This window comes from Labrus mixtus, chromosome 8 (assembly GCF_963584025.1).
Source record: "Labrus mixtus chromosome 8, fLabMix1.1, whole genome shotgun sequence".
NCBI lineage: Eukaryota > Metazoa > Chordata > Actinopteri > Labriformes > Labridae > Labrus > Labrus mixtus.
The window spans coordinates 7,488,479-7,508,615 of record NC_083619.1 but is presented as its reverse complement, the minus strand read 5'-3'; the positions used below and the strand labels follow the sequence as shown (position 1 = coordinate 7,508,615).

General features: G+C 40.6%; 1 protein-coding gene across 1 annotated transcript in view; it reads left to right on the top strand.

Annotated features, from left to right (window-relative positions):
* Positions 1 to 523: 523 nt before the first annotated feature.
* Positions 524 to 20,137, top strand: part of rem2 (RAS (RAD and GEM)-like GTP binding 2) — a 41,999-nt gene continuing 22,385 nt past the window's right edge. Inside the window, exons 1-4 of the mRNA XM_061044001.1 lie at positions 524 to 981; positions 4,020 to 4,356; positions 6,659 to 6,732; positions 18,843 to 19,020. Of these exons, the coding sequence (XP_060899984.1) occupies positions 970 to 981; positions 4,020 to 4,356; positions 6,659 to 6,732; positions 18,843 to 19,020 (601 nt within the window). The 5' untranslated portion in view covers positions 524 to 969. The remainder of the gene's footprint in view (positions 982 to 4,019; positions 4,357 to 6,658; positions 6,733 to 18,842; positions 19,021 to 20,137) is intronic.

Here is a 20,137-nt window from a genome sequence, read left to right as displayed (position 1 = left end):
ACTGCACTCTGAGGAAATATGTGAAATGCCACTTTGAATCCTGGAGAAAAGTAATAAAACAATTGACCAGCTATTTTGTATCATTCAATTTTTGTTTGTAAGCGGTCTTAGTAAAATAAAGATCCCACTCTGTTATTTAGGGTAGCACTAGCATCCTCATTCATATTAACAAACATCCACTGAGAGCATTTGTGGCACTATCCGAGAGGCATTTCTCTGGCTCCCTCTGGCGGTGACGTCACTTCACAGCTTCAAAACCTGATTGTCTTAAAAAAGATCTCACCGGAAAACCGGAAAAGCCCACAGAGCTGTTTGACAAAGGAACACATCTGAAGGAAAACTGCACATCTGAGCTGATATTTACTCAATAGGAAGGAGGCGACGGTCTCTCCTCCACCTTCAAAATCCCTTCCTCCACCTCCAACACAACCCATACATCACTACACAGTGACTCGAGGACGCGCCCCCAATTTACACTCAGAGAGAGAGAGAAAGAGAGAGAGAGAGAGAGAGAGAGAGAGAGAGAGAGAGGGAGAGAAGTGAAGGTACCAACTGGAGGTGGGGAGGGAAGCGCAGACGCTGCTGGCCGCTGGGACACTAAAAGGAAAGGAGGGGATGTGTTGTTGTGCTGATGGCTTTCCTCATTCTTCCTCCTTTAAGAGCTCGCCTCCTCTTGCACACGGAGACCCAGGTGTAGCCTCTTTATCTACCCTCCATCTACCAACACCACCACCTTTGCCAATTTCCCATGCGCCCTACCTCTCCTTTTCTGTCACCAAAGGACGGTTTTACGCGCCTGTTCTTTGAGATAAACATCATGTTAGATGAAATGTGGTGCGTCTCTTTTGTGCGCCGTCCGTTACCGCCGTTATGAGTGTGATGCCGGCACACATGACTTGAACCGGGGCGGTGGAGGCAGCTGCAACTACAACAACACTTGATCCATAAAGAGAAGACTTATTGATAACCATGGCTGACCAGGTAAGGCGACTTTTATTGTGCACCTCCATTGAAGCCAGCGTGCGCTCTGCACAATTATAGATACACGCACACACACGCGTCAGGTAACCCAGACTACACTCACCCTCTGAAAGCACGAGATCTAATCTGTGTTTTTATGCAGCGTACTTTGGATAGGGTTCACACTCTCTTTGTAGGGAAATTTAGGTCAGAATCTGGAGCGTTTCTCATCTTTTCCCAAAACATGATTTTATTAACTGACAGCTTGTCTGTGCTCAACAGTGACTTCATAGTAACCTCTAATACGATTATTGTAAGCTGAGTCAATGAATCTGTCTGTAATGTGTTGAACAGGGTTACAGTTATTAAAGGTGGTCGATCCATCGATCTGTCTCTCTCTATAGGTGGACCCTCTCAGCCCTCAAGGACTACTTCATAGATCCTCTATAATGAAGCATAATGAGTTCTACTGTAAACATGTTTTGGGAGAATTAAAAGTGCTTAAGACACAAGGACGTGGAGCGGCAGTCAGTGTAATCGGGCTGTAACAAGAGGGGAATAAAAACACTGCCTGTAGTATTAATTTTGTATTGTGCACTGTTGTTTGCCCTAGTTTTTTTTGTCGACAGCCTGGCTAGAGAAGCAGTTTAACCCCTGACACGCCGGCTCAGCCCACGGTCACAGTTTCCTGTCTCTGCATGTACAGCTCCCCAGAGTGCTGCCAACTATAAAGGCCATGTTTAATTGATTAGTTCGTTCAATTAACCTAATTGAGCTACCTCAGTGAGCCTGTGTGAATGATGTATGGCAGTGTGTGTAAGGGGTGAATGCAGCTTTATCTGTGTCACAAGCAGCCACACCTCAACTGCATGTGTAAAAAATAAAACAAGGGTACCCTATACTATGAAGTCACCACATGATTCTATAGTGTACTTTACCAAACATGATACAAATAAAATATGTTCAAGGCTACTATAGGCTACTATAATATGTTATACTTCACTACACTGTACCATGCCTCACTAAATTATAATAGGTTATACACCACACTGCACTTTTCCATGCCATACAGTGTCATACTGACACACTCAACATTACCATTCTATACTAAAATAAACAATGCTATACTATACTATGCCATGCTATACTTTAAAATGATATACTAAAATGTACTAAACTATATTACAATAATATATGACTTGAAATAATTTGACTATAGACTGTAAGAAAAACATGGACATATTGTCTCAGTGATGTTACCCAGAATTGTTTTTGTACTAGGCTGTAAAAAAATGTTATTTATTCTGCTGTCAATTAAGTATGGGTGTGTATGGGACTGTCAGGGCTTTTGGAGCCAACCTCAAGTGGACGCTCAAGAAACTGCAGTATTTTGAACTTCTGCATAAGACTCAATACGACTCAATACTATATTACACTACAATAATCTAGTCTACACCACAATACTCTACACTATACTATACAACGAAGTGCTATAGCAATAAAAGTATTATTATTATTATTACTCTGCCGTACCATGCGTTGCCATAATAACATAAACTATAACACAACATACTACACTACACCATACCGTACTGTACCATACTGTACCACACCACACCATATCATATACTTGTATAGCCATACTGTACAACAATACACTATAAAATAATTAAATAAATGAATATTTGTACTATACCATTCTGTACTTCATAAGAAATATTACACAACAGTCCATGATGATGTATCACAATTTATTGCATCTTAAAATATAGGGTGTCATTTGCTATATTATAGGGTTAGGGTTATGATATATAAACAACGTTACACTATGCAATACGTATCACTATTACAACTTATCACAGTTGTTCTCAGTGTTAAAATATGCTGTACTAGACTTCACTACACAGTACATTAATAAACTGCACAATACTAATACTGCATTGGACATTGCATGATACTCTAGTGTACTGTTCTGTAAATATACACCTGTGCCATATACCCATATGTCACTGCCTTTGAAGCATGTACAACGTCTAATACTTACACAAGTCTAAGATAATAATGATGGTTTTTAAGGATGTTATAATAATAGGTCAAACTGATGTATCTCTGCTCTAGGAGTCTAAGTTACACCCTCATTAGCTACACCTATATAAAGCAACAATACAACCCAATATAGTACAACTGCCCTGAGATAAATCCTGACATTGTGAAGTTTAAAATCTCCAGCGTTTGCTGACACTGTGCCATAGAGCTGCTGATTCAGCTCTTTGTTATCTATGGGACTCTCTTCTCTGAGGATGCTAAATTGGACTACATTATATCCTAATGTGTTTATGTTTTTGTCTCCCTCCCATTTAATTAAGCATCAGTACTCTACTTAGCTTTGCCACATGCAGAGGCGAGGCCATAGACACCCAAGGGTGCGGCTGGAGCTGGATTAATTGCAGCATTAATATTGATGAGGGCCGTCTATGGCTGACCTGCTCGGGCTGCGTTCCCACACATTATGCAAATGGTCACACACACACTTACTCACACACACACACACACACACTTAACTGTAACTATTGTTCTGGAGAAAACTGCTGACTGCGCTCTCCTATTTAAATCTCTAGGGATAGAGATCAAGAATTCATATTTTTTTTTGACCTATTTTCATGTGAATTCATGCTCTGTGAACAAACTCTAGCTTACAGTTTAGCTTCACCTGACCACATTTATGTCCTTATTATACACCCCTCTGCAGCACACACATGCCATGCCTCACTGCTTCTCCCTTAAGTTTCCTTTTGACATGCTGTGGGTCTTCATCAGCATCTTTATCACACTACCACATATCTGTGTCACCTCTCCTGATATCACCTCCCTCCTCTTTGCACACACATATGCACACACAGTGGAAACACCCTTCCCCCATTCCTTAGTGAAAACACAGAATAGACGGTGTTACAGGTAGATCTGTAGTCACTTTGGATTCTACAATTGCCTGCTTTAAAGGGGAAAAAAAATGTGTTTATTGGCTCATTTTACACTTAAACTTGTTTGTTACTTTCCAGTATAGTATGTTTCTCACCACGGCGCCCCCCCTACGGCGTGGCAGCACACCCCTTCCTGTCAAACACCAGCTACGGAGGGAAGAGGCTGTGTCCGACGACTGCGATTGGATCCCGGGTTTGGATGAACCTGCCATGTTGCCGATCAGTGACACAGGGGTCCCTCGGGACGAGTCCTTCAGCCAGTTAGCAGCCGCCCAGTCGTCTTACCACAGCCATGGTGGGGCTTTGAGGATAGTGTTACTGGGACAGACCGGCGTGGGGAAGTCATCGCTCGCCTTATCACTGGCCGGGCAGTCTGACAGATCGCTCTCTATAGACTCTGAGACACAAGCATGCGGTAAAGACCTGGAAGGGGAAGCGGAGTGGGATTTCCTTGTTAATGTCCACCGAACATTAACAAATGTGAATCCTTTTTTAATCAGAACATAAGGTTTCATTTTTCTGAAAGCTTCATTAAAAGACTTTCTAAAAGTTAGATGAACTAATTGACACTACTCTTATGCATGTATGCTAAATTTGTGACCTGAGCTAGCCAGTTAGCGTATTTCGAAAGCTAACACCTAGCCAAGCTCTGGCCAACACAATCTGCCAAACAGTCCCTCTAAACAAAAAAAATATATATATATTTTACATCTTCTTTGTCAAATATGTAAAAAAAAAAAAAAGTCTTAAAACTTCAAAATGTTAGCTACTAAAATGTCCTAACGCTGGGCAATGCTAACCAGCCGCTAGCTGTAGCCCCACATTTAGCTAACAGATGTGAGAGTGGTTTTGTTCTTATCATCATCATGTCAAAAAAAGGGAATAACCAAACAGTGCCTTGCTGAATATTAACCCATCTTTCTATGGTCCAGCATATTTTAAGTTGTCTTGGAAATCAACTTGGTGTGCAAATTATAAATGAATAAAGGTATGAAAAGCTTTGAATGCTCTGCTGTGGAACGCCTTACTTCGATGGAGTGCAACAAATTGCCTTGAGGTTATTTCTTGTGCATCCATTAGATTTCTGCCTGCCTCTATATGGCTTATTTATCAATTATTCACTCAGGAAAAAAAGCTAAAATAAGTAAATGCAGTTTCAGGTAGTGAGAACGGAAAATGTGGAAAAATCCAAAGTAGGTGAATACTTAATCAACGGATAGTTTGTTCTCCAATTTAGCTTGTTCCGTTTTAAAGCTGTGAAAAACAACTTTAATCATATTTTCCCAGTATAGGTTTTGCTGTCAAAAATCTCATTGCAGCACAGAGGGTAATCAGTTGTGGACCTCAACCTATACCCACCAAATCGATAAGTCAGTGTCACTGAGAGATTTGACTACTCCCCCCTTACGCTCAAAGCTGACGTGCCCCTGACTCACACCATACAGTATTCATCACTGCTCATGTACTACACTCAGATTCATGCATCATAGATGTACAAAAGAAGCCCTCTCATCCAAGAAGCTAGTAGGCCTACACATTTCCAAGATTGTGCTCTCGTCCTCATCTTGGATTTGATCAACGTGCTAAATTATTCCATGCGCTACACATCAAATTTTCAAAGTGTCAAAAAACACTAATCAACACCTATTTAATTGACACTTTGATGATAGTTTTGAACAGATGCTGCAGCACCACCTTTGCTCTGTGAGCCGTGTAACACCTGACTAATCAATACGTGTCCTCGCGGTCCTCACCAAGTAATTATCAGTCAATGACAGTGCTGATTAACACCAGGAGATTTACGCTTTACCAGAGGTGGGACTTATGTTGAAATCCATCACTCAGTCTGTGTTGCAACTCAAGGCAGCTCATAGTTTTCAGTGAGCAGATGATTTACATATTGTTTTGAGTCCTTAAAGAATTAAGCTTAGAAGATGTATATGTTGCCATTACCTTGTGTTACATAAAAGTCGATGTAATTAGTGAAAAAGAAAGCGTAAAGAAATGCTCTTCATTCATGTGTGTGCACACAAACTTCAGGCCACCCCTGCACAAGTCAGTGTCCCAGTTGCACCATGCCGGTCCAAAAAGTGCTTGACATTCTGTGGCCATAAAAACTTGAAATTTCAGCAAATGCATAATCTGCTAGAAATAGTCCAAAAAAATGCAGTTTTTACCCCAGAATGAGAAACTTTTGCTGGAAACCGAACTGCCCATCTGTTTTAGGAAATTACTGAGTCTTTTTGAATGATAAAAATATCTGTGCTAATTTCTTTCAAGGCTTACATCTGCAGTACTGATAGGAAACCAGATTTGAGCTTGATGTTTGAAAAAATACTGCTTAGTTTATCCTTCAAGTTAGAGTAAGTGTGTCCTGATAGAAATAAGGATCGTATGTCTAAAAGTGGTTGCAGCAACTTTCAAAACTCAACAGGTGGCCATACGACCCAATTTAAACTCCTTAAGGAAAGTGATTGAAGGTTTCTAGAGTAGGTCAAGATCATTTGTAAAACCTAGATATGCTTGTCCACTTTGTTAGGCAGCAGTTAAACCACTGATATTTAGTCAATACTGCAATTTTCTTAGACTCAGTGCTGCACACTTCCATATTTTCATGTTGCACCCAGGTTTGAATGGAAGTGTCAGACAGTGTGAGCTGGTTGTTTTTCATCACTTATGAGTGTGCTGACGTGTGTGACGTGTGTCTCTGCCGGCAGGTGAAGGCTACGAGTGCAATGTGACAGTGGACGAGGAGGACAGCAAAGTCATAATTTACGACAACTGGAAACAGGTGAGTAACACACTGTCAGCTTTTCCTTTTCACTCACTCTGACTTGTTTATTTAGTGAGGATCAGACCAACTCTCTGTCGGTCTGTGCTTAACTTCTTCTGGTTTTTTACATTCTTTGCCCGCACTGAACGAATGGGAAAAGCCATTTGTTCAATTTCTATGATGGGCAAATTATTTGTGTGCATTCGAGTGTAAAGAGTGTGTTCATACTGTTTTTCCTTTTGGTGTGTTCAAGTGTGTGTCTGTGTGTATGTGTGTTACATTGAACAGGGCATGCTCCAGGAGCAGCTGCACTCATAGCGCTTGAGCTTTTTGGAGTTCTGTCATCCAGAAAAGTGGAAATCAGTCTCTTGTTAACCTTGATTCAACAGAAATCGGCATGGAAAGTTTGGCGAGGGCTTAAATTGCCATGGCTATTCATCGTGAACTTTTTTTGGATGAACACTATCAACAAGTTAAAATGACCCTGTGATGCAGAAAAGTTTCTCTTTTTTTAACAGCAGCGGCAGAGAGAAATAACAGCTTGTCCAAAAAGTCCACATGACACTGAGCACATTGTGCAAAAATCAAAAAGCATGCAGTCATTAATGCCCGATAATTATAATGTGATGGAGCAGGAGAGCACTCTAATTAGTGCGAGGGACGGATCATCCCTGATGCATCTTATTCCAGATGTTCAGTCGGCCCTCTGGGGCTCTCCCGTAAGGTTAAATTATTCACACGCAGCTACATTTAGCTCTGGGGAACTCCACTGAGAGCCGGCTTATATCTTCACCTTTTCATCTATTTCCTGTTTGCTCTCTCCTCCCTTTCTTAGCCCCAACAGTCCTTCCTGCAGCTGTCTTCAACTGCAAATCTCTATGTCCATTATCTTCCCTTACTGCTCGCTCGGCCCTCACCACTGGCCCTTTTCTGTTATGTTTAAAATCTGGCTGCGAGTTAATTACATTTGTTATTCTGTGCGTGTTAATACTAGGCAGGGCATTAAGGCTGCAGCAACAGACGCAGGCCAGCGGGAAGCTTGGAATGACTCCAGGGCCGTCAGCAGTGGGGGGGGGGGGGAGGCAGAAAGGACTGGACAGCGTCCCGAATTATCCGCCAAATTATGCTCATGTTTTTTGCTCTAATGCTCATAGATAGAAGACACACACAGATACAGACTTCCACACACACAGTCAGATGAGCATGCAGATGTTGTCCAGCTGTTGTCCAATGTGTTGTGGACTTGAACCGGCACAGCAATACGCGTTGGTCTCTTATGAGACTTTTGGCCTCGTTGCAAGCTGAAAGTGTTCTCCATGGGGCACCCCAACCTACTCCCAAAGTTACCATAGCAACATAAAAGGCACATACACTCTCACATACCCACATACAAGGCCGAGTTAATCACTCAGTCACGCATAAGATCATGCTGGAACAGTCAGCATCCGACGCTGTTGGCTGTCAGGATTCGTGCGTTCTCTGGCCGGCTCGCTCGGCGCCTCGTCATCCCCCCCTGCAATACAAACTGCCAAAAAAGATGAAAAACTGTTACAGTCACATTCAGCGATTGTTCCTTCAAGTGCTTTCTTGGCTTGACTCACAGCTGATTGACACATGTAGGTTTGGCTGAAGCTGTCATTTTCCAAAGGGACGTGCAGAGAGCGATGCAAAACAAACAGCATTTCAAGCTCGCTGTAAGTGCAGAAACATGTACATGTGTATTTATATATATACTGCGCAGCCAGAAGTGTGTGTGTGTGTGTGTGTGTGTGTGGGTGTGTGTGTGTGTTTGTGCACGCTGCATCAGCACAAGCACAGAGTCTGCTCAGCCAGACACTGGGACGTTGTGAGTGTTGTTGATGTCACGAGGGCTGGACGGTTTAAATAAGTCATCGGAGTGCCTTAAAATAGAAACACTGGCACACTTGGCCTTGACCCGGCATGCCTGTTCTGTCCTTCGCCTGTAGACTGACTTTGGTTGTGTAATGTATCTCTCAAACAGCCAAATCAGCTCTGTACCTAGTGAAAAAAGTAAGATTAAGGTCACTGAGGACCAGAGGGCCCTTTCACCCTGATCTCCCGTTGTGTGTCTGTGTGTGTCTGTGCACACACACTTGAACACACAGGGCCTGTATTATTATTTGATGGCTCTAAATTAAAATATTTATCAAAGACAACCAAAAGGTGCCGCCTCAGGCCTGGAAAAATGTGGGCCAATGTGTATTCATTCTCAATCAGTAAGTAAGTAAGATGTACTTTCTGCTGGCCTGCAGGACAGGATCGTTTATCATGTGAAAGCACATTAAAGAAGAAAATACAGGAAGTCATTTGGAAGACGATAATCACAGCTTGACCACAATCTTTAGCTCAATTAGGAGGAAAGGAAAATGTGGTATCACCATGGGTTTCTCAGCTCTGAGACAGATTTTGGTGTTGTCTGCAAGGGAGTTCCTTCCCTGGACGTTTCTCTCTTTCCTGTTTTGCAGCCTTAAGAGAGTCACTCTGGACTATTCACAGTTTCTCATCTCTGGCTCTGATCCACAGAAGCTATTACACCTTAACAGTTTGTTTGTTTTCATCTCAGCTGGAAGCCACTTCTCAAATCATTTTTGTAAAGGGAACGCTGTGTGAGCCCAAAATCAAGCCTTGCTAAAAAGCTACCTTTATACAACATCCTGTTCATTGTTTTAATGAGCAGGATGTCTATATGGGTGCTGGTGTATTAAAATTAATTTATTTCACAGTGTATCAACTTAGAATACATTTAAATTAAAAATGTTTCTTATGTAAGGTTTGTGACTTGGAGTTTAAACTCTGAAAGTCTTCATTTAATACAGGTGTTAGATCAGTAAACAGAATTCTCTCATGAGTTTCGTGTTTTATATTAAACTACTCGGTGTTTCTGTGTGAAAAGCAAAAGATTAAAGCTTGCAACAACTACTTGAGCTTCATGCAGAAAGTAATATTTGTTTTGAACAATTATGCAATAACATGCTGTTTTCATTTAAACTATTTACCTTTTCACCACCGAGTGTCGCATTCATTTTCACCAGAATTAATTGTTGGTTGCTTAATTTTTCCTGAGGGAGGACACCCCAAACCCCCCCCCCCCCCCCTCCTCTTACATATGCCTCACCATGTTTAAATGAATCCTGCACTGTCAAGGAACTGCTGGACTTCCTACAGCAAAACATTTTACAAGCCCACCCTTATTTGACAAAAGAGCCTAATTCTCCTTTGCAACGATTCCCTAACTGTTAAGAATCGGGTCAGCGAACTCACAAAAAGTAAAAAGTATATTAAATATTAGTGTATAAAATGGAACTGTGGCTTTGATATGTGGCAGAAGACACCAAATGTGGGCTTTTATGGACAACATTTTTCTTGAGGGGGGAGGGACTGATTACTTTTTCCCACTGGCTGATCACCTCATAAGCCGATACTGAGTGATTTCTCCTGCACACTGTTTAAAGTATGAAAATACATTGGCAACAATAGAGTACACAAACGTTTTTTTAAAGGTTTTGTACTCTTTGATGTTATAGTACAAAATGGAAATTGTGTCATTGTAAAACACATGGTATCAAAAAATATCCAAGGATTGGACATTTTGACGACCTAATCTGTGACCAGAAATAGAGAAATAATGAAAGTTACTATGTACCAAGGTTTGAATCAGATCTTCTCTTAAAGGAGAGATGCACACCTTTGCTTTTCTTTTCACTAATTATTTCTTGGAGGGATATTCTCATCCGTCCACAGAACAGCATGCCTAAAACCTGCAGGGATTCAGGGATTTTCTAATGGATACTTCAGCAGGGCAGAGACCACATGCCGACATATTATTAAAGGTGGAATCTGGGTGGTGGAGGGACACACCATACGCCTCCCTCTCTGTGAGGTGGCTGCTGTCCAGGGCATGCAATAGTCTGAATGTTTTACTGTAACAATGCAATGATGTCAGCTGCGAGGAGTTATGATGTGGTCAATCATGGTCACTATTGCTCTACTTTTGCATTGCTGACGTACTTACGTTTATCTGTGTGTGTGTGTGTGTGTGTGTGTGTGTGTGTGTGTGTGTGTGTGTGTGTGTCTGTGTGTGTGTGTGTGTGTCTGTGTGTCCTGCTTAGCCAGATGGTCTCTGTAATACTTTTCTGTAGGGCAGCACTCATTGTCTCACAGTGCAGCACAGTGAGATGTAAGTGAGAGAAAAAGAGCAAACCCACTAACTCAGCACTCACACTAAGCTTCATCATCCAATTATCAGATTCTGACCTACAGATTCCAGACGATTCTTCTCCTATTCTTTCTTCAGTTCCGCTCTCCTCTCTTTTAGTTTTTTTCTTTTCTCTTGTTCCTTCATTCATCACCCTTGCTCCTTCATCGATATGTCTGCTCTTTGATTCTGCTCCTAGAGGCAGTCACAAAGACAGACAGCAAACCAAAGAATGTGTGTGGCAGGTTATCAGATGTTTGATACCACATGTTTGAAAAAAACACAATCTCTGCTATTTTGATTATCAAGAGTCTCGAAAAGTACCAAATCTTTAAACGACTATATGTCTTCAGTCGTATTTTTCAACCTTAAGCTGCCGCAAGTAAAAGAGAGAGCACTTTCTAAATTTCACAAATACATTGGCAACAGTTTGATACCTTGCCAATGTGTTGATATGATTTAGACAGTTTGCAGGAGTTAACTTGCTTTTTTAAATTTTTTTATTAATTAATTATTAATTTTGGGTTCCAAGGAATTCTGTTTTTGTAGCTGGGGTTTCAAAATGGGTATCGATATTAACAATGTACCTGGGCAATCTGCAAAGTCAATTTAACACAAATTTTAATTCAGACTAGTCACCTAGTCTAAAGGTAAATAACACTCACAAACTGTCAATGTTGAACAATATTTATTGATTTCCCGCGTCTATGGTCAAATAATGCCAAATCAGTTTGCCGAGTGTGGCTAACATTAGCAGCGTAACTCAACATGTTTACAGCCTTATACAAAAACAACATAGGTCTGATTAGTTTTTTTTCATCATTTTTTAAACCTCTCCGTTTGATTTTTATGAATATTCCTTATTATCCATAGTTAGGCACGCAGCTGACATGATTGACAGGTGGGCGCGATGTAATGGTTTGTCAAAAGGCTTAAAACCCGCCTCAGCTCCAGCTCTCAGCCTGTCGTTAGGTTGACTGAAAGTTAGACTGAGACAGCATTTAATATCTACAGTTTTTACACGTGTTGAATCAAAATTTTAATGTTGGTATTGTGACGACCCTAGTGTGTGTTTTTATCCCTCTCATTGTGCGTCTGTGTGCAGAGAGGTGGAGGACTGCCTGATCTTTTGTTTCCATGTAAAGGCAGTAAGCTGCTTTACTCATGTATCTTGTTCTACACAGCAAATGAGTCTGGAGCAAAGAATGAAATAGTTCAGGTTCAATGGTACAGGAAGCACACACACACACACACACACACACACACACACACACACACTTAATCTATAGCCAAAAAATGAGTTTTTGCCATTTTTTGTCACAACTGGAAGGAATAATAGTTTGAGTGCTCACAGAGCCACAGCATGTTATGCAAATGTCGTCTGATAAGTAATTCGTTGCCCTCACTGTTAATGGTTTCTGATGACTCTAGCAGGCTGGTGTGTGCATACGTGTGTTTTCAGTGCTTGTCAGAGTATGTGTGTTTGATGAATATTGTTCCTTTATGAATAAAAGGCTTAAGAATTATGTGTAAATTCATTTTGAGGCCGTTCTAGTTTAATGATTTGTTAAAGATTGTTTTTCAACCACAACTCCACTGATAGCTTTGAGAAGTTCAGCTTCATCCTCTCACTGGATCAAACAGAATACATTTCCTTTACAAGAAGACAAGTCTGTATGCTGCAATGATAAAGACAGGGCTGCAAACCAGGATTCCTGTCAAGTTTCATTGGATGTAGTTTTCTTATCTGCAGCAGAAACAGAAAGTTTGTGGGAAAATGAAGTTTTAGAAAGTTTCTGTTTTTTATTGGTAGAACAGATAAGCTTCTCTGACTCAACTATGAGCCTTCTTTTATTAAAAAAAAAACATTCATCATGCTGTTTGGACCTGGATGAGGATCACCAAAAAAATTATTTGATTCTTTTATAATAATAATTAATTTGATGTTTCCTTAAAGGCTTTATATGTGATTTTTTGATCCAGCAGATGTCGCCCTTGAGCACCAGCATGAAACCAAAACAACTTGCGCTGCATTGTTGTGTTAGCATGCTAATGCTAGCGATCTTAATTATGCTCGTATCTTCACACTGCATGTAAATTTACCTGAAATGATCTAGAAACACAGTTAAGCAGTGAGTACAGTATGTTATTCTTCTTTTCTCTAGTCTCTCAATTAAACAACTTTTATACGCGAGGGGAGGAGTCAGCCGGCTGTCCGGGCGATGTAAACAAACTGAAGATAGGACTCGGAAAACTCGGAAAACATCACAGACAGTGGGACTCGGGTGTTACACCCATTGTAGACAGTCATGACTCACAGAGTTACTTTCAGAGATATATATATATATAGATATACTTGATTTCTATTATATTTAAGTGTGAAAAATCGCATATAAAGCCTTTAAAACATAAGTTTATTTACTGTATGTTATATGTTTTTCACAAAAAATAAATCAGTACTTTGGTAACTTTAGGTTCGGTATCTTTTCATTATAAAACGTAAATGATGGGCAACGACATGAGATAATTGTGGATTATGCGCAAGCAACAATGTCCCGTCTAAAATAAGGCCATACCTTATTCATATTTTCAATAGCCTATAAAGCCAGCTTTGTATGTTCTGATTTGAATATTAATTAAGAGTCTTAATTAAAGTTGGATCACAGGGTTTAGTAATGATCTAAGGTATAAGAAAATAAAACTTTGTATTCATTTTTAGAAGAAGTAAGTAAGGAAGAAAGTATGTGGACATCTGTACAATACAGCAATGTGTGTTTAACCAGCTATTACATATTCAGGAGGACATCTAGTGATATTACATCCTCAAGGAAGACTTTCATACTAATCTGTAACTGTAGAGCTTTTTTTTTTTGATTTGTGGCACTGATGTTGGATGGCTGTCACACTAGATGTTCCCATTTCTAAAGAGGTGTTGGATTTGAGGTCAGAGTTCTGCAGACCAGGCATGTTCTTCCACAAAAAAACTCAGAAGATTATTTTTCAGTGTTTGAACAAGAAAGGTCCCTCCCCAAACAGTGTGCATATTATTATCTTTATTCTCTGACCTTTAATCCCCTGAGACCAATTTTAGGATTTTCATAGAATTTAATACTTGACAATAAAATGCTGAAAAATGAGTGATACGATAAATGATTACTAGTTCAACATACCCTTATATGCTGTATCAAGTCCATGTTGTTATGGTTGGATCAGATGTACTCATCAGAGCTGGTATCACATGTCAACAATGTCAAACAATGCAATTCAAATACGCTGCTTCCTGATTGGTGCATGGACTATTTCACATCAGGATTTCAAATCTAATCCGTGTCAAATTCAAACAACCAACAAGAGCTATAGGCAGAATACACAGACAGAAAACTCTTGTGTCATAAAATAGAGACAGACATGTGTTTCACACATTACCAATATGGTAACAAGTGTTATAACTGGGATGAAAAAAGACTATAGTACATGAATATTTCAGTGAAATAACTATGCAAATGTACCAAGAAGGCTGCTGCCCTCAGCTCAGATGTGTTTCTTGGCTAGATGTGCTGCAAACAGTGTTGAGAGTATTTTTATGCTATGCACCTGGAGAGAGCTCTGCTGGACAAACACCACAGAGCTGTTCTTAAATCAGCCTGCATTCGGTGTTCTGCAGAAAGACATCAAACCGTCACATATTGGAAGACTGCTTATATATTGCTTATATCCATCTGATGTAATTGGCCAAGAGATTTACTGGTTGGGTTTCATAATGAACCACAGTTGTAAGAAATCTACATGGAAAATTCTGCATTCATACAGGGGTCCATTCAGGACCTGAAAGATTAAACTCCCTTAATGAAAACTAAAGAGCCTAGAAAAGAAAAAAAAACATGCAATATGGTCAGAATTCAATGTCTGGTGTCCACATACTCTGGGCCTTTTTTGTGTAGCGTTGTTTTGGATATAGCATCCATATTTGTAGAGAATGGACTCTGTCAGCCAGATGAGTTCTTTGTTTTCATGAAGTCATTTTCAAATGTTCCTGAATACAGCGTGATCTGTGCAAGTTTTAAGTATGATTACGATATTTTTGTGGATGATTGTTTATGTGGGCTTGGCTTTTGTGTTCATGTATTAGGCCAAGTGAATGAATGAGTGTGTGTGTGTGTGTGTGTGTGTGGTTGGGGGTGGAGAGGGGATATTGACAGATGGCCTGCTTTTCTGAGGACATAGAGGAGCTGCTTAATCTAGAAAAAGAGAGAGGGGGAGAGAGTTGGCTCTGTCCTGAGATGCTCAGCCTTCGTTTGATGGATGGATACTTACCTGCTCACAGTTTTTCTCCTGAAACGCTCCATCACCGTCTCAATCGATACCTTCGCTGTGTTTGTACTTCTTTGCTTACAGGGATTAGTCTCTCTCTCTCTCACTCTCTCTCTCTCTCTCTCTCTCTCTCTCTGTCTTGTTGTTTCCATTCTTCCTCCTCATCCCTGAATCAGACAGTGACAGGTGGCCAGGCCGGCTTCCATGCCAAAGCTTTCCCCGCTCGCTGTCTGTTCCTGCGCTCCATCAAACACACGCAGTGCCAAGGGGCTCCCCGTGAATTTCCTGCTCCAGGGTCTGATCCGATACTACTTGGCTGCGGGAGAGACTGTGTGAATTTTTCAGGCGTCTGAATCTCTCTGGAGGGCAGGAAGTTACCTCCGGGGGCTGGGGATGTAGGGCGAGGGCATCCGCGTATACCCACAAAAACACACAGACTCACAAAAAATACACAATAAATGTGGTCCAGAGCTGGCAGCAGATTGGGTTATCTGGAGGGAATAACACGTTTTCATATTGATTTAGTCACCAATGTTCACAGCTTCAGAGTGCTGTTTTCAGTTCTAATACAATCGGATTGTTTTTGCTTCCTATAAATCATCAGAAATTTGCAGTTTTTAAAAATAACACAAGGAAAAATATAGCTTAAACCAATCCTCAAATATCATTTTGCCATTTCCCCTGTGGGCATGTTTACAGTTAAGTGAAGTGAAAAGCCGCCGTGCTCAACACTGTTACACTAATAGAAATACTCTGTTGACTCTGTGGTAATATCTCAGATTTTATTTGAAGACACAGTCTGTGCTTCCCGACGAGAGACCCAGCTGGATATAAAACAATTTCTCTGTTGTATCGACACAGACCCAAACACTGTTCGTCTGGCCTCATGTTTCTGTCTTTGTGTGAAAAAATTGTTTGTATTGATTGTGCTCTTTTTAAACTTCAAATGTCTCTTGTTTTGACCTCCTCATCACCACAGGCCTAAGAGTGTTCTTTTAAAATGTAAAAACAGAAAGGCACAGTGAAGATGCCAACACTACAGGAATATTAAAATGATCATGAAGGTTACACAGTTCAAGACTTCAGTGTCTGATCCAGGAATAAAATCATAAATCCTAAAATAAGCTGAACAAGTCTGATGTGAACAAGAGAGGAAAAATGTGCGGTTAGCTTTGCATCATACTAATTGCTAGATTGAGGGCCGACGGGTAGCAACGGAGCCGGACACACCGCAAAAATGAGGGCGACGATCACTCGACGACAGTCCAACTAAGACTGACGGCCGACGATCTCCTTGGTGTGTCGGAGCCTTTAAGGAGAGAAGGTGTTATAGTCAGGAGCATGTTGTCATGGTGCTGGTTAAAAGTATAGCCATGCATTCTGATTGTTAACAGGGAAGATGACTCAGAGGGTTTACTTTTAGTGTTCACACCAAGCGGCAACCTCCCGTGATGAAAAATGAAGCCAATGTGGAAGAGCTGCACTTCCCGCAGTGTCACCTAGAGGCTTGCTGCAAAAGCCAAGAAAATCCCCATTAGGGTCCAGTATCACAACGCAGATTTTTACAGCAGAAATAAAAATGTTTACACTGTCGATCAAAAAAAACAACTTTGGTGTCAATAGCTCATTTCTTTAGTGGAACACAGTGTACATGGGGCTGATTTTTTATAACTCTGGATTTTATTTGATTAAGCCTTAAGAGTTATTAATTCATTTGTATAATTAGGGCCTGAGTTTACAGCATTTGACAAAATGGCATCCGCCATCATTTGGCTTCAAAACGCCTCTTCAGAAATGGGTGATGGCACTGAGTGTACGTCCATGTTTTATATAGTCCATGGTCCAAACCTGCAGCACACATTAGGTAATGCAAAACAAGTTTATGTTTAAGGAGAAATGACTTTCATGGGCCTGGTGATGCAGCTTAAACTTTGAAAATTGTTAGAGGTGATTGTGGACTGATATAAATGAGTTTATTTGCAAAGTATATTAAAAGATTTTTTTTTGGGCTTTTATTGTAGCGATAGGACAGTGGATAGAGAAGGAAATCAGGTAGAGAGAGAGAGTGGGGAATGACATGCGGGAAAGGAGCCACAGGTTGGATTCGTACCTGGGCCGCCCGCATTGAAGACTACAGCCTCCATATATGGGACACACACAGTAACCACTGTGCCACCAGCTCCCCTGCAAAGTATATTTTAAAAAAGAGTGTGTGTGTGTGTGTGTGTGGGGGGGGGGGGGGTATCTGGTCTCTCGCTCTTTTGTCTCTACTTCTGCTTGTGTGTGTGAGCCCCTGTCGCTGTGTGAGAGGGCTGGACCCAGTGTGTTAAAGATTTTTTTTTTTTAAATCCATATAAACACACTGCATTCATTTGGTATTCAATTCTGTTTTTTTCATATCTCAGTAAAAAAAAAACTTCTCAATATAAATTTTTGTCCAAAATCCTGCAGCTTTAGTCCTTGGCATGTGATATAAAACCCTTTTTTCCCCCTGAATAACACTGCCAAGCACAAACAGGATTGATGATAGCAATCAAACTGCAGTTGGGTATTCTTTAAAAATAAAACAATGATATAAGATGATGAAATGCTCTGGAGCTGAAGGGACCGGTAAAGTTGAGTGATAAATCTTGGTGGGTTTGTTTGTCATGAACGACACTCTACACATCATACCTAATGTTCTTCTAGAAATTAGTATTTACATTGTTTTAAGGACAACACCAAACACCATGTGGTTAATGCTTGGTCTTCCTTAAGCTGTAGTGAATCAAATAAAAGCTACTATAGTGTGTGACACAAATGGTGCATCCCTAATCCACGTAACCAGAGGCTTCAGAATTAAACTGAAGTAGTTTTACTCTGCAGGTCACATCCTCAGAGAATTCAGAGTCACTAAACCCTGAGCCACATGGCAAAATCCTTGCATAGGACTTCACTCAACAACTCAGCAGCTCATATAATAATATGATATCATCTTTCAGTGGACTGGGATAAATAACACGGTCAAAGGATTTGGTCATGATTGCACTGATGATGTGAATATTTTGTGTGAGATTTCAGCCTGGAGAACTTTGCCCTGACATGATTTCATACTCACACCACCTTCAGTTGTATGTAAATGTGGCCAACAGAGAATCAGGGAAGAAGGACAAAGATGGCAGTTTCAAGCTGCTGTTTTCTGCGAGAACCACTCGAGCTAATTGAGTATCTGTGACAGAAAGCCCCGACGGGATGTTGCTGGTCATTGCTAAAAGGGTCAGGAGATTCAAAGTGAAGCGTGACGTGCATGCAGGCAAGCTGTGCAAAGACCCGTCCATGTCCTCTCATGGGACGTGGGTAAAAACTTGAGTGGTGCCTGCCTGGTAGTGATGCTGTCTTTAGGATGGCTTTGCTCTAGAACAAGAAAAAAAGGGACTCAAGGTGGAATCTGGGTTCAAAAGTTTTGAATGCTTTTAAAAGGCTCTTCTGTAATGTATCAGATCTTACTGACATTCAACACTAATCCATCTGTCATCTGATCTTTCCTGTCTTTATTCAGCAACTAATCCGTCCCTCTAAGCTGTTGTTTTATTAATGTGCATGTGTGTGTTTGTGTCACCAGGACCTGTCCACTCTGCAGTGCGACGTGTGTATCCTCGTCTTCTCCGTGACTGACAGGCGGAGTTTCCACCGCACCGCACAGCTCCGCCTCCTCCTCAGGGAGGCCCAGCCGCAAACACCAATCATCCTGGTGGGCAACAAGAGCGACCTCGTCCGCTCTCGAGAAATCAGCGCAGAGGGTAGGTGCGGGGGGGTGGCTTGGTCTGTGATGGAAAACGGCCATTGGTGCCTGCAATGTATTGTCAAATAAGCCATGTCCCCTGAACTGTGACTGTTCAGTTATAGTTTAGACAGCTTAACTTGACATGGCAGGTCTGTCAAGCAATTAATTTATCTGCCTCCTGAAGCAGTGGGCATGAATAAATGATAAAAGAGACACTCAGTATTAAGGGAATGTCACAAAGGGTACCCTTTTATCCTCTCTAAAAACACAGGCAAAAGCACAATTAATGAATGACAAAAGTCTTGTCTCCGAAACCAGTCACTGCTCACTATATAATGAGTAGGGCTGGGACATGAGCAGGATTATGTCAGACAGTTGGGTAAAGAAGTTAAGAGATAATGCACAATAAGAAGAGAAACTGGAACCAAATTGCAGAGAATAAAGACATCCTGTACTTTACCTTCTTAGGCGCATTTTGTATTTTTCAGTTCATCAGAAAGCCTGAGTAAGACTGTCTTAATATATATCTAATATTGCAGAATCTATGTATCTGGATGTTATTGCTGTCATAGGCCACAAGTTGTGTATCTTATGTTGAATCGTATTTTGTTTTACATAACGTATAATATAGTATAGTATAGTGTTGAGTGAGTAACCCTGTGATTCAAACCCCTCATTTTTTGTCCGAATTTTGAGTGAAAAATATATAACACCCTTTGATTTGGACTATATGTTTGTAATTTGTATTCATGGTTCAAAATCAATTCACATTTTTGAGTTATAAATCTGATCATTTTTCAGGTCAGTCCCCCAAAAAAAATAAAAAAATTACATTTTCCATTCCATTCCATTTAACTTTTTTACCCCTTAGGGCTTAAAAAAGAAAAAGTGCCAATATAATTATTGCCACAGATAAAAAAAAGTGTCTGAAAGTATCATCTCGTTTGGCAGTAGTTGTTCAACCGAAGTTTATTTTTCTCAGCTTTTAAAGATAGATAAACTATAATAACAGTTTTGCTGAACAGAGGAACACAAATGATCTTGCAGTTATAACTTTTAATTCATGGTTCCACATATGAATCCTTGTAATCTCGTTCTAATTACTGGTTGGACTGAGTGAGCTAATGGTCCGG